The 12,820-nt window shown below is 47.5% G+C and overlaps 1 protein-coding gene across 1 annotated transcript in view; it reads right to left on the bottom strand.

Moving 5' to 3' along the window:
* Positions 1-11,595, bottom strand: part of LOC144719736 (palmitoyltransferase ZDHHC17-like) — a 30,605-nt gene extending 19,010 nt beyond the window's left edge. The window contains exons 1-5 of the mRNA XM_078595902.1: positions 11,309-11,595; positions 7,815-7,909; positions 4,895-5,017; positions 2,211-2,288; positions 396-540 (exon numbers count right to left, since the gene is read on the bottom strand). Of these exons, the coding sequence (XP_078452028.1) occupies positions 396-540; positions 2,211-2,288; positions 4,895-5,017; positions 7,815-7,909 (441 nt within the window). The 5' untranslated portion in view covers positions 11,309-11,595. The remainder of the gene's footprint in view (positions 1-395; positions 541-2,210; positions 2,289-4,894; positions 5,018-7,814; positions 7,910-11,308) is intronic.
* Positions 11,596-12,820: the final 1,225 nt, after the last annotated feature.

Here is a 12,820-nt window from a genome sequence, read left to right as displayed (position 1 = left end):
AGACACTTTGAGAGGCGTTTGGAACGAATTCAACTATCGTCTCGATGTTGTCCATACAGCAGGTGGAGGGAACATAGAGCATTTATAAAATGGTTAGTAAAACTTGATAATTCATTAAACCGTTTGTAACTTTTTGTGTAATTGCAACATTTTGCCCTCGTGAAATATACTGCTTTGAAATTGGGTCCATTCTTCTCAAACACCCTGTATATAAAATCAAACACCTCTGAATTTCCACAACATGTACGAGAAAGAATATTTCCAAAGGCAATATTATTTTGTGTCAGCATCAATATACTTCAGTGTCTGAAATCTGATCCGTTATAATTAAACTTGGAGGCACGAGCAATGCAAAGGAGCCCAATGGACCCAACTGACCGAGACATCTCTCTCACCTGGCCCTTTGCGAGCAGATAGGCAATGATGTGCGGATGGTCGAACTGCGCGGCTGTGTGCAGGCACGAGCCGCCCTCGTCGTCCCACAGGCCAGGGTCTCCACCAAAGGACATGAGCAATACCGCCATCTCCAGATGTCCCTGCCTGCAATGGACAACGGGCCAATGGGAGGTGGAAAGACAAGCAACGGTTGAGTAAGGGGGTCACCAGGGGGAAGTTAAGAAAAGAAAAAGAACTGCAAGTGATCCAATATAATCAGGAATTGTATTGGACTACTGTTTGTGCAGTTAGTCGATTGGCAGGTTACTTGTGTGTGTGTGGGGGGGAGGGTAAAGTGTGGGCAATCCCATTTCTTTGAATATATCTGACAGCCCAGGCTCAGTGAAAATGATAAAATAAAGGACGTGGAAAAAATATAGAATTATGGGTCGCATGAGCTGAGCACACACTCTGCACTACTGCATATATACCTAAACATTACAAATACAGTAGAATGCATTTGTAGTGACATCGAGGATGCCACTGTATGGTGCTGGCCTGAGAGGGCCAGGGCACACGATGCACTGTCATCACATACACTCTGTGAGCGGGTGTAGTACCAGCCTTAGCGGGGCTTGATGAGCGCTGGATAGCGCAGGCACCACACATGGCGTGCGGTGGGGGCTCCTACAAGAGGGAGCGGGAGAGTGTCAGCCTAAGGGCAGGGTTGCCCCAGGCCATGGCACTCTGGTTGACCCTGCAGACACGTGATCTAGAGTGTCCATAGAGAGGCCCCCAGGTGGGGGGACTAGGGGGTGATCACGTGTCCGGGGAAAGCTCTCGAGAGGTATCGAGAGGTAGCTAGACGGCTCCAGAAGGTGGGCGGAGCCAAGGGCGGAGCAGCCCCGACCGTAGGGGGATATAAGGCGGATCCCTGAGAGGAACCGAGGTCTCTGCATTCTACAAGCTGAAGCTCCACGTCCACCAGCTGAAGCCCTACATCTCAAGCTGGAAGCTCTATGTTTTTGAGGCAAACACGTGATTGCGGACCCGAGTAGGGACCCAACCCTTCGTAGCAGTAACTCCTCTGTATAGAGTAGTTAGCTGGGTGGTCACCACCCTAGGTTGTATCTGGTGAAGGGGCAGTTACCCCTTTGTGTTACAAAAAGGAACGTCTGCGACTCAGTTGGACTCACTACACATTGATGAAATTTTTTTCTAAAATAGATGTGCTGGTAATGTGATATCGTTCATGAGAGTAGAAAGTAAATAGGTTGTGTGGATAAGAGATTAACGTGATAAAAAGAGGAGGCTGGGTAACTCCGATGTGAAATTGCCGAGCTGGCGCCACTGAGACCGTGGAGTTCAATCCAGGCAGCCCCCTGGGATCAAACTGTGTTCTCAAGTCTGATGTGTTGATGGTCAAGTTACCAATCACTTCCTAAAAAAGCACCACGTAAAAAAAGATAGTTTTTTCACTTCATTTGGCCACATTCTAGCTCTGATAACTAAAATCTAGGAACCAAATAATGTTGAAAGAAGGAGAAATCAAGACGAGGAATGCATGAGGGGCCAACAAAACAGGATCTGAGATTAAATCAGATGTGCAAGGGCAATACATGGAGCAGTATCAACACACAGAAATCCAATACAATTCCTGAGACCAGAGGCCTGAAGGTTCCATGAACTGCCTCCTTGGTAAATAATGACCATTGCTCTAAGTGTTACTCTATGAATATTTCAAACTGCCACCAATACGGTGGCATCGGGCAGTAATCACTCCACAAGGATTGCGCTGTTGATGTTAAACAGTGACAATCTCCACAGAACCTTACCTGACAGCCCAGTGCATTGGCGTGGCATTCAAAACCCCCGCAAACTGGTTCACAACAGCTCCTTTCGACAGGTAAAACCTGGACAGGCACAGAAAACAGTGTTATCACCAGAATGGATACCGCTCACATACGCTTACTTTGTATGGCATAGCCGCATTTGTGATACAGAGATGATGGAAGAGTACGAACGTGGAGGGGATATCACGCGGGAAAAGACGAGGGCATAAGTGTGTGCATGGACAGGTATGTATGTACATGCATGGCTTCAGTGGGTGCTGCTCCTGGAGTTGTGTCTGCCACTCGGCGTGGGCGAGACAGCGTGCGGTGAGACGGCCTGCTGCCAATGCCTCCGATGGGACTCGTGGACAGGCTCAGAGTCAATTCTAGAGATGGGATGGATTCGTCCATTAAGCTGACTAATCGACCCAAAATTGTAAACAGCTACGATTTTGCGATCAACTTCTCATGTACCAACAGCCTGCCTACTGAAGGTGGGAACCCCCCCCCCCCCCCCAGCAAGCCATGCTCAGCATGACGTGACCGTTATCCCAATAATGTAATCAAGCCCCGCCTAGCACCTCCCGTCCAGTGGCACACGTGGAAACAGAAGTGAGATATTTTTTTCCCCCAACTACTTACGTGTTATCCGATTAGTCATGCAACTCAACTGCTTATCGGTGGAAGTCGATTACTTAATTAACCAGATAGCTCAGCTCTAATCAATTCACTGCCTTTTGCATTCAAATACCTACACTGCAGACTTGGCCAACAGTGACGGTGAATGCCCTCTTCACAAAAGAGAATTGCACACTTACTCAAAGACAACCTATTTGTTGCAGGGGAATTAACCATGGTGATAATAAAGTGAAAGCTTGTGAAAAAGATGATGAAATACCATCCCGCATTTCATTGTGTAATTTTGTGGTGAATATTAAGACTAATCACGTCTCTTTAAGTCCGGTTATTTGGATGATAAGCTGGGAATTCTGAGGAGTGCATGAATATCCTCGCAACAGTTAGCCGTAAACAAGCTGGGACATTCAGATTAAATTGGGCTTTTTAGTAATCCCAAATGACACACAAAATCTTGTTTGGAACATGGTGACCCAAGGCATGGGAGGTAATGTTGCCTGACTTATTGGTGAGGAGGGTGAGGAGGGAGATGCATAACAATGCACAAATCAGAGAGCAGAAGTTTCCAGTGAGTTGTTACTTTAAAATAAATACCGACGTTCAATGAACACTGTAGAGTCTAACAGCATTTCAGGGCTACATGGCAGCTAGAAATGTCACGTTATGTTAAACTAGCGGTGTACAATCTACTGCCCACGGGCCGGAAAAAGAGCCCACAGTGTGGTTTTGACGAACACGCGACCAACAGGGGCACACCTATGCTCGGCGGACACCTCGGCGGGCTGATTACTAGGCTACCATGCACACTTGCACCGAAGAGGGTGAGGTCACGTCTGTGAATATAATCACATGGCCTTCTTGGCCTGCGGGGATCTAAGAGACTCTGTAGGTGGCCCTCGCCTGGAATAGGTTGCACAGCCATATATTAAAACCCGTCGACTAGAATACAATCGGTGGAATCCAACGTTAACTAGCATATGTGTGACATCGTATCCAATTTTCAATTAAAATCAATTATTACGCTACATAATAAATGCATTGAATGGTGCGTGTAAGAATCCAATTGCTCGGATAACTTGTATAAGGCATCAGGTTCATGTGACCCTTGCTACTTCTAGAGAGCACACAACATTTGCTGCAAGAGAAAATTTAAAATAATTATCGATTGTAGAATGAAAAAGGGATCGTGAATCCGTCATCGTCACAGGCCACGAGGCTGCTCTAATCGCAAATGCAAGCCACTTGGACCACATTTGAGGCACACACACGGTAGTACGTGGGCAGTTCTTGCAAGGATGTTTTAAGGAACAGAATGTTGTGTGTGGGGTGGGAGGTTTATTTCACATCGGCTCTCCATACAGTAATAATGAGGTATTAAAAATATATCCGTAGAGATGAATTCCCAACACACTACTTTTTTTGGTATGACTATGTAAAAAAGTATTTGTAATGGTGCAATCTAAGACAGATGTCTGGGTAGAATTTAACGTGTGAGCAAAAGTGAAATGTGGTAAATTTAGTATCGAGACTGCGCCTAACACTGATGCAAAATAAGGCCATGCAAGTACAATTGTGCAGCGCATTGTCAATCCACTGCTGGATGATGGCCTCACCATGCCTTGCCATGCAGACATGAGAGATGTTTTGAATGTGCGGCAGACATGCGATACTGTGTTTGAATGTCCACAATCGCCTACCTAAGCAGATGCTCTTTGGTCTGTTAGAATAAGGAAAACATTTGCAAGGAGAAGGGCACAAGGTACAACAATTATCTGAAGCAGACGATGAAAAGTTGCTGCACTTAAAACATTGGAGCAGGTAAGAGTTTAGTGGGGAGCCAAGACACACGAAGGAACAATATGTTTCGAAAACTGGCGACGAGTAAGCGATAAAACAGCAGCCGGTGAAATAATACCAGATCACACGCTGCCTATCCTGCACCGACCCACACGGGCATCAGAGACTCCACGGGAAAGAGACGGCAACCACCGTGATGGCAAAGGATCGTCGATATCGACAGAGACGAAGAAGAACACACTGCAAAAGCGCACTTGGCCACGTCTATGCGGTTGTTGATGGCGGCCCAGTGAAGCAGGGAGATGCCCTCGGCGTCCGGCTCCCGCACGTCTTTCCCGGCCTCCACGAGCTCGCGACATCGCTCCAGCAAACCATACCTGGCGGGCGGAGAGAAGCGGCACACGCCCACATCTCTCAAATCAAACGTGCTGGGTTTTATTTCGAATCGAGTACTTGAACTCTGTTTAAAAGAGACACAGATCTATGCGGGATACTGAACTCCAAATAATGTCATGCCTCATGCTCAGTCGTCAATGTGCATTGTTATATCCAGATCTTACAGCAGCCAGGGCCACGTGGCACTAGATTACCTCGGCATGCATTTGGATCTGCACACAACTGCCCAAGTGAGTGTGTCCAGTCGGCAGCACATGGTGACCCGATTGGCCCATGCACCAAGACATCCCTCGCAGGCTTTGCGGTGTTCGGCACGTCTACTTGGAACTCGTTACCGGTTGCTCTCGGGAATGTGTCACTGTCAGCCAGTTCCGCAGTAGACTCAAAACGTAAATGTTCTCTGAATCTTACAATGCTTAAAAATAGCACCTTTGCAATAGCGTATGTGCTCTAAGAATGCCAGTGAATATCAAATGTACCGATTCAGGATTATGACGGCTATTTACTGGGTCACATATGTACGGACCTCAAGTGCCAGACTTTAATTCGGTGCTAAAAATCCGAAAACTCTCACACTGGGCTTCTCAGCAGAAATATCCCCATGTGACGTGAAATGGCACACTCTTGATACCTGCAGGGCTGGAATGATTTAATTACAAAAAAATCCCAACCAGCAGAATATGACACACGTGCAGCCTTTATTGCGATTCCAACCATGCGCGATGCCCCATCTACACCGTGCGCCGTGGGGGTTATTTGACAACACGTCACTGTGAGGAGCATAGACGTGGGCGCAAAGCAGTGGTTTTACGCAATGCCCTCTATATAAAGACACAAATACAAACAGCAAGCAATGGAATAATAATAATATACCTTGCTGCACTACAGAAACAGATGATTATTAATTTAACGTCGTCAAATTTGCCTCATTTGCATACGGATACACGATAAGACAATTCACAATCAAAACCTGAAATTATGCATCCCAGGACGTTGTTGTGGATGTAGCTGCAAATTCCAAAGAACTGGAAAACCTGGTTTTTTGCAGCCGCACCAGCTGCTGCAGTGCTTCTATTTAAAGCGCTAAACCTGCCCTCATCACAAGTCAAACATTGCGAAATAGCTGAATACAACAGGGTTTGGGATGGCAACAATTGAACTCACGGGAAGGAAAAAACGTATTTTATTCGCGAGACGTTAACATGCTGTATTCCGATTTAAAGCTTTCATGACTGTAGGGATTCATATTCTTCGTTCTTTCGGTAAAGTTACGTAGAAGGGAAACAATAAAATAATAAAAATATGAAACAATAAAATTATCACGACGTTTCGACTGCAACACAAGCAATCATCATCAGGTGTGAAAAACACAGCAAGAAATTTTGAAAAAAGTGGCGTTTTTTTTTTTGCTAACGTTAAGAAAAAACCCGCCACTTTTTTCAAATTTTCTTGCTGTGTTTTTCACACCTGATGATGATTGCTTGTGTTGCAGCCGAAAGGTCTTGAGAATTTAGTTTTATATATGTATTATTTCATTGTTTCCCTTCTACGTGACTTTACCAAAAGAACCACGAATATGCTGTATTCCGTTGTACGTGGTTGGAAAGCCTATCCACAACGCTTAGCAACTGTGATGTCCTTTACTCGGAAAAGGCTCACTGAGCCTTACGATTCATTTACAGCTGGATCCCCGCGTCGAGATAATTGGCCGGTGCGATTAAGGGAGTGGTTTTGCAATTTGGGAGAAAAAAAAGTTCCTTAAAAAGAGCCGATGCAAATGAGGGGGGATACAACTGAAAGCTCCACAGAGAGAGATATGAGACCAAACTAAACACCCACTGCCGCATTCCTAATTCCTGGCCACCTGGCAGCTAAAGTCTACAATACCAAGTTTGCTCAGTTATTAAGATGATATGTTGATCTGCTCCTCTTTCTATCAAATCGGGGTTCTACACTTGAAAATTGTGACATTGGCTGCCATTGTCACAGGCAATATGAAGTGGCCCAAGCGTGAAGGTTGCTGACTTAGTCTCTCCCGGTGATCTGTGGTTAAGGTGAAGTGAGTATCTTTGACATTAAAGTCATGACCAATGTCTACAAGCAATTCGGATCGGATGACATCTGTAGTTTTTGAAAATATTGAATTGCTGATAAAAAAGAACTGAGTGGGGTTTTATGTGTTGCTTATAATGTGTTCTCCATTACAAACCCCTCTTTTCTGTGGCATCTTACTTAGTTACTTTCACAGAAAAGAGACATTTCCTATAAGTAGAATTTCTCTTGGATGGCAAGAAGATATTTTTTGACAAATAGCTGTCTCCCAAGTGGCATCCACATGTCGCCACAGTTAATGACTCACTTGTGCAGAAAGCTATTTTCTGGTAACAACAAAGCAACGTGTGCTATGATCAAATAGTTAGGAGCGTTGGTGACCATGTACATTATAGTTGAACGTGGCCTTTATGTATGTGGAGTTAAACGATGAATCTCGCGCAGCGGTCTTCATTGCAAGGCCTGCAGGTCACTGGTGGCCTTTAGTGCGGCCTATGAGGTGCGGCCGATAACGTGCGGCCGATAACGTGCGGCCCCCGACAATACACAAATGTGAAAACACCCCCATCATGCTGTCAAACCCAATAGTTAAAAATGTGTGGCGGCCCTCAAACTCGTGATGTGTTATCAGCAGAAGTGCCCCTCCTCTATGAAAATTAGTGAAGAACACTGATCTACCGCATTAACGAAGCCAGTTCGTTGTAACCGTGCAGCAGGAATACTCACTGAGTGGCCTTGACAATGTCCCACGTACGGATGTCAACTCCCACTTCCTGCTGCCACCTCTGAGGCTGCTCTTTGTTTCCGTGCTCACAACCCATCTGCACACAGCATCACACAACATCGGCAACACCGGCTTACGCACACGGACAAATTTAAATCAACCACTTAGAGCAAACACACTTCTCTTCCTGCTTCTGTCCTTGTGTCATGGCAATAGAGGCCTTCATGCGGTGTGAGGGGACTCGTCGCCACGGCAGGTAATGACAGGGGAGTCAGTTGTGGGTACGAAGGGACTGGTGGCTATGGGAATATTCGAGAAGGGAGTGTGGTTAGGTGACGGAAGATGACGGTAGAGTCTGCCGGTGGAGCGAGCGTCCAGTCAGCAAGAATGATCGAGAAGGGAGGCGTGGCCTCGGTTGGTAAAAATTAACCCGTAAAAATAAAGTCTTTCACTATAAATCCTTTATATGCGTGGCGGCTAGAGTCCTCTCGTCCTCTGGCTTGAGATGGCTGCCACCTATGGGTCAGATGATTGCCTGCCATCATTAAGCAATTGTTAATTAAATATCATTTATTTTTTCCTAAAAAGTGTAAAATGTTGGAAAAAAAATTTTCACGAAAATAAATTGTCACACACAACGAGTCTGTGTGCAAAATGTCAGCTCGATTGGATCACGGGAAGTGGGTTAAAAAACGACCGAAAGATTTGCACGGTCGTAAGCACGCAAGCAAGCAAGCAAGTGAACTTAATATAAAGGATTTAATGAAAGGGAGATGCGCGGGAGACTCAGGGCTGTTGCAGTGGGGGGGGGGGGGGGTCTCTGCCTGATGTCAAGTGAACGTGTCTTCAATAAAGTGCCATCTCAAGAGAAGTGTCAAGTCGTCATTACACTTGCACTGGTCGATTTTGGAATTCCCTCCCACGGTCTCTCCCCCCCCCCCAGTTCTTAGAACCTTGCTCAATTCAAGAAATATATCACCGGTTACACCTTCGATAATGCTGTTTTGTTGTTGGCCCCTTGACATTTGGGGCCTGTGGTACCCTGTGCTCATCAACCATGATTAAAAAAAGAATATATTTCGTTTCAAAACTTTTGTTTTACAATATTTAACCGATGATTACCTATCACCCATCTAATACATTATAATTTACAACGCTTTGTCAATCCACTCGTGGATTAATTCCTCCTCATGCCATGCCCATCTTGAGGGTTGTTTGACCATACTTCGCCACACTGGTCAGTGCTGCTTGGTGAAGGAGGGGGCCCAGGACTGGTTCAGGGTATCACGTGCCATTGATTTTAGTCGTGGCTGGGAGTTAAACTCGGGTTCCCATGTTCAGAGCGCAGTGTGGAAACCAATACTGTATCAGCACCACTCCACCCAGTGAAGACTCATCACGATGGACTCTGATGACAATGTATGATAATGAGAATGATGAAGACGGATGATAGTGACGATGATGATCACGTTAATGACGAGGGTATCACACGCCACACTACTTCCATATCCCTGTTAGCTGCGACCACAAGTCCCAACTGGGCTGTACTGCACCAAGACCCGGCTGAGTGGGGGGGGGGTCATTGCTGCTGTTGCATTTGCGTGCCATTTTCGCAGTCCATGGCAATAGCTCTGCGCGTCGCTTTAGCGTGAGGACGCGCAGTTACGGTCAAGAAAGCACTTTCAATAGAAAGCTACAAACAGTACTGGCTAATGCCACGAATTCGGATGTACATTTCAGATACTTAACAAGCACGGGTGATCACGAGTGCAATCGTGAAGTGTTCGTTTTACTCGGGCAATGTATATGACCCATTGGAGGACTGTAATTCAGGTATTACAAAAAATATAATTTGTATCTTTCTCGATGAGGGACAAATGCTCAAAATACAAAGCTGTCAGATGAAGTTGAGTTTTTTTAACCCACGCCTGGATCGTGAACGTGAAATTCAGTTTCCTGAACGCGCGTCAAAAACTACCGGTATATTTTTTCTAAAAATAAAGACGACTGCCTTTGAAGTTCCAACTCCACGTACATTAAAAACAAATGGCTGTTGCGTTCAGAGTAGGGCGTAAGGCATACGAGGCGGCCACCTCAGCCGAACCGTAAAATCGAATCGTAAAAATACATCGTCACGTTCTTTTTAGGAATTTGACGTAAAGATCGCGGAAGTGTTTTACCCCAAAGCTCGTGGACACACTTGGGAGCAGCCGCCCACTGTGCACCGTCTATTGGATACAGGTCACGTAAACTGGCCGCTCCTTTTCCCCAAGCAAATCACACGAGCACCATTTCCACGTGCACCGCATGTCCAGAAACACGCGTGTGCTGACCCCGTGCGCCAGACTCTGCACGTGCCGTCGCTCGCAATTGCCTTGTGAACGCAGAGGACAACTAACTTGACTTTACAACCCCTTGGTAAATCATAACCTCCCAACCACCACCACCACAACAACTCCAGACGGTTTACTCCACGATAAGGCCACCCCGTACAGCCACGTGGGTCACAATTGGCCCGCAACATCCTGCCGTGCCAGTGCTCATCACAGGCACGGCTCAAGCCAACGGGTGGCAAACGCGATAATAGCGTGATGCCAGGTACGGCGAATCGTAGAAGTGGGGAACCACGCTCACGACAGCTGTAGGTGTGTGAGACACAGTACACATTAGCCCATCCCAAACATCGTAACCCTAAACTACTGTACAAAGTGCTCCAGATGGTCTTGTGACCCACCCATTTCATTCTCTAAAACGTAATGAAGTTGCATTCCAATGGGTGTGAAAAACAGAAAATGAATAAGCAAAGGGGAAAATAAATGTTAGGGATCAATTAATTGGGGGCCACAAGACAGCTGGACCACACTGTACAGCGCTTTTATTGAGAACCGGCTGGTACACATGCAATGCATTTGCAAGTGGTATTAGGGCCGCGACGATTAATCGATTTAAAATCGAAATAGTTTGAAACAATGCAATTAGCAAATCGCAAAGGCTGCGATTTTTTTGCGATTTGAAAAGTCCTTTTACTTTCTTATTGGAATTGTTTTATTTATTATAATAACTTTACTTATTTAACTTAATTGTTCAATGTTTGATTGTTCTATTGCAATACAAACATTTTAATAAATACATGTTGGAAGCAATTCATATATCTTAAGTTATCATACTTTCATTAGAAGATATAGAGCAGTTCAAATTTTGATGGTACCATGTGGTAATGCTCCATCACGTGTTTTAAATATATTACACACTGAATATTGAACTGAAGTTTAACTTAAACAAATTTAATCGCAAATCAAATCGCAATGTCAGAAAAATCGCAATTAGATATGTTCCCCAAATCGTTGAGCCATAAGTGGTACTACTCTCGTGGTATAAGCATAGTAGGGTAATAGAGACGCACGACAATTGAGACACATGGCGTAGATTGCAATTAAATTGGTTGATCGAGCCCCAGTGCTCGAGACGAGGGCGACACGCCGGCCAGTTCGCTCACCTGTCCCCTTGATGCCGGAGCGCGTGGCTCCTCAGCACACTGGAACCTCACGCCTTGATGGGTCCTCACGCTGAGATCTCACCTTGAGACCCCACTCACGCCGGTGAGGGGGACCTGGATTCACCAATATCTCTGGATCTCACGCCGTGACCTCACGCTGGGACCTCACGCTGGGGGGGGGGGGTCCTGGATTCCCCAGGATCTCCGGGTTTCACGCCGTGATCTCACGCCTCGTGCCTGGCTGCTGCTGTTGCCGCACGCACTTCCTCGTTTCACTCTGCGTGAGTGGAGGCGGTGGGTGGCCACTCCTCCCCGCAGTGTCACGCCACATGAGAGCATTGCACTCTTTGCTGTTGGGGACAATGAAGATCCAACCCGTCTCGTCGTGACGCGACTGCGAGGAACAACACTGAAAGGCTCGAAGCGACACTTTTTAAAGGGACACGAACCCCCCATTGTGGTCCTGTGGTCAGCAACCGTGGTTATTAAGGAAACAACACAATTGTGGAATGAGTTATATTATAAATAACAGCCATTTGCCAATCCAATGCTGGCTAGATAGCGCGCGCCTTGCATCGTTCAATTAGCGTAACTTTTCCGCGCTTCAGGTATAGCTTTAAACACGCACACTTAGCGAGGTACGCGTTTTTAGTTCAGGTAAGAGATGCTTTTGGGGCTATCTTCATGCTGTAACATAGACGCTGACAGTTACAACCACATCACTGCCGATGCGTACGGCTGAGTGGATTCGCCGCCTGTTGTGATGGGAAGGGCAGTCGCGCATGCGGTCCGGTGAAAAGTGTAACGAGTTGTGCCGCGTCACGTGAGCCCCACCACACTGCACATTCACATTGGCGTTCACACGCACGGGCGCGATGATATTGTAGCCACAGCTGATTTAGCAAGCGGGGTTTATGTTTTGTTTTTTTGCCCCCCCCACCCACCCACCCACCACTGCCCCTCCACCCACCCACTGCCCCTCCCCACCTACCCATCCACTGCCCCCCCCACCCACTGCCCCTCCCCCCACCCACCCACTGCCCCTCCACCCACCCACCCACTGCCCCTCCACCCACCCACCCACCCACTGCTCCTCCCCCCACCCACCCACTGCCCCTCCACCCACCCACCCACTGCCCCTCCCCCCACCCACCCACTGCCCCTCCACCCACACACCCACTGCCCCTCCCCCCACCCACCCACTGCCCCTCCACCCACCCACCCACTGCCCCTCCACCCACCCACCAACTACCCCTCCACCCACCCACCCACTGCCCCTCCACCCACCCACCCACCGCCCCTCCCCCCACCCACCGCCCCTCCCCCCACCCACCCACTGCCCCTCCCCCCACGCACCCACTGTCCCTCCACCCACCCACCCACCGCCCCTCCACCCACCCACCCACCCACCGCCCCTCCCCCCACCCACCCACCGCCCCTCCCCCCACCCACCCACTGCCCCTCCACCCACCCACCCACTGCCCCTCCCCCCACCCACCCACTGCCCCTCCC

Source organism: Lampetra planeri, chromosome 7 (assembly GCF_965212315.1).
Source record: "Lampetra planeri chromosome 7, kcLamPlan1.2.h2, whole genome shotgun sequence".
NCBI lineage: Eukaryota > Metazoa > Chordata > Hyperoartia > Petromyzontiformes > Petromyzontidae > Lampetra > Lampetra planeri.
This window is presented reverse-complemented; position numbering and strand designations above follow the sequence as displayed.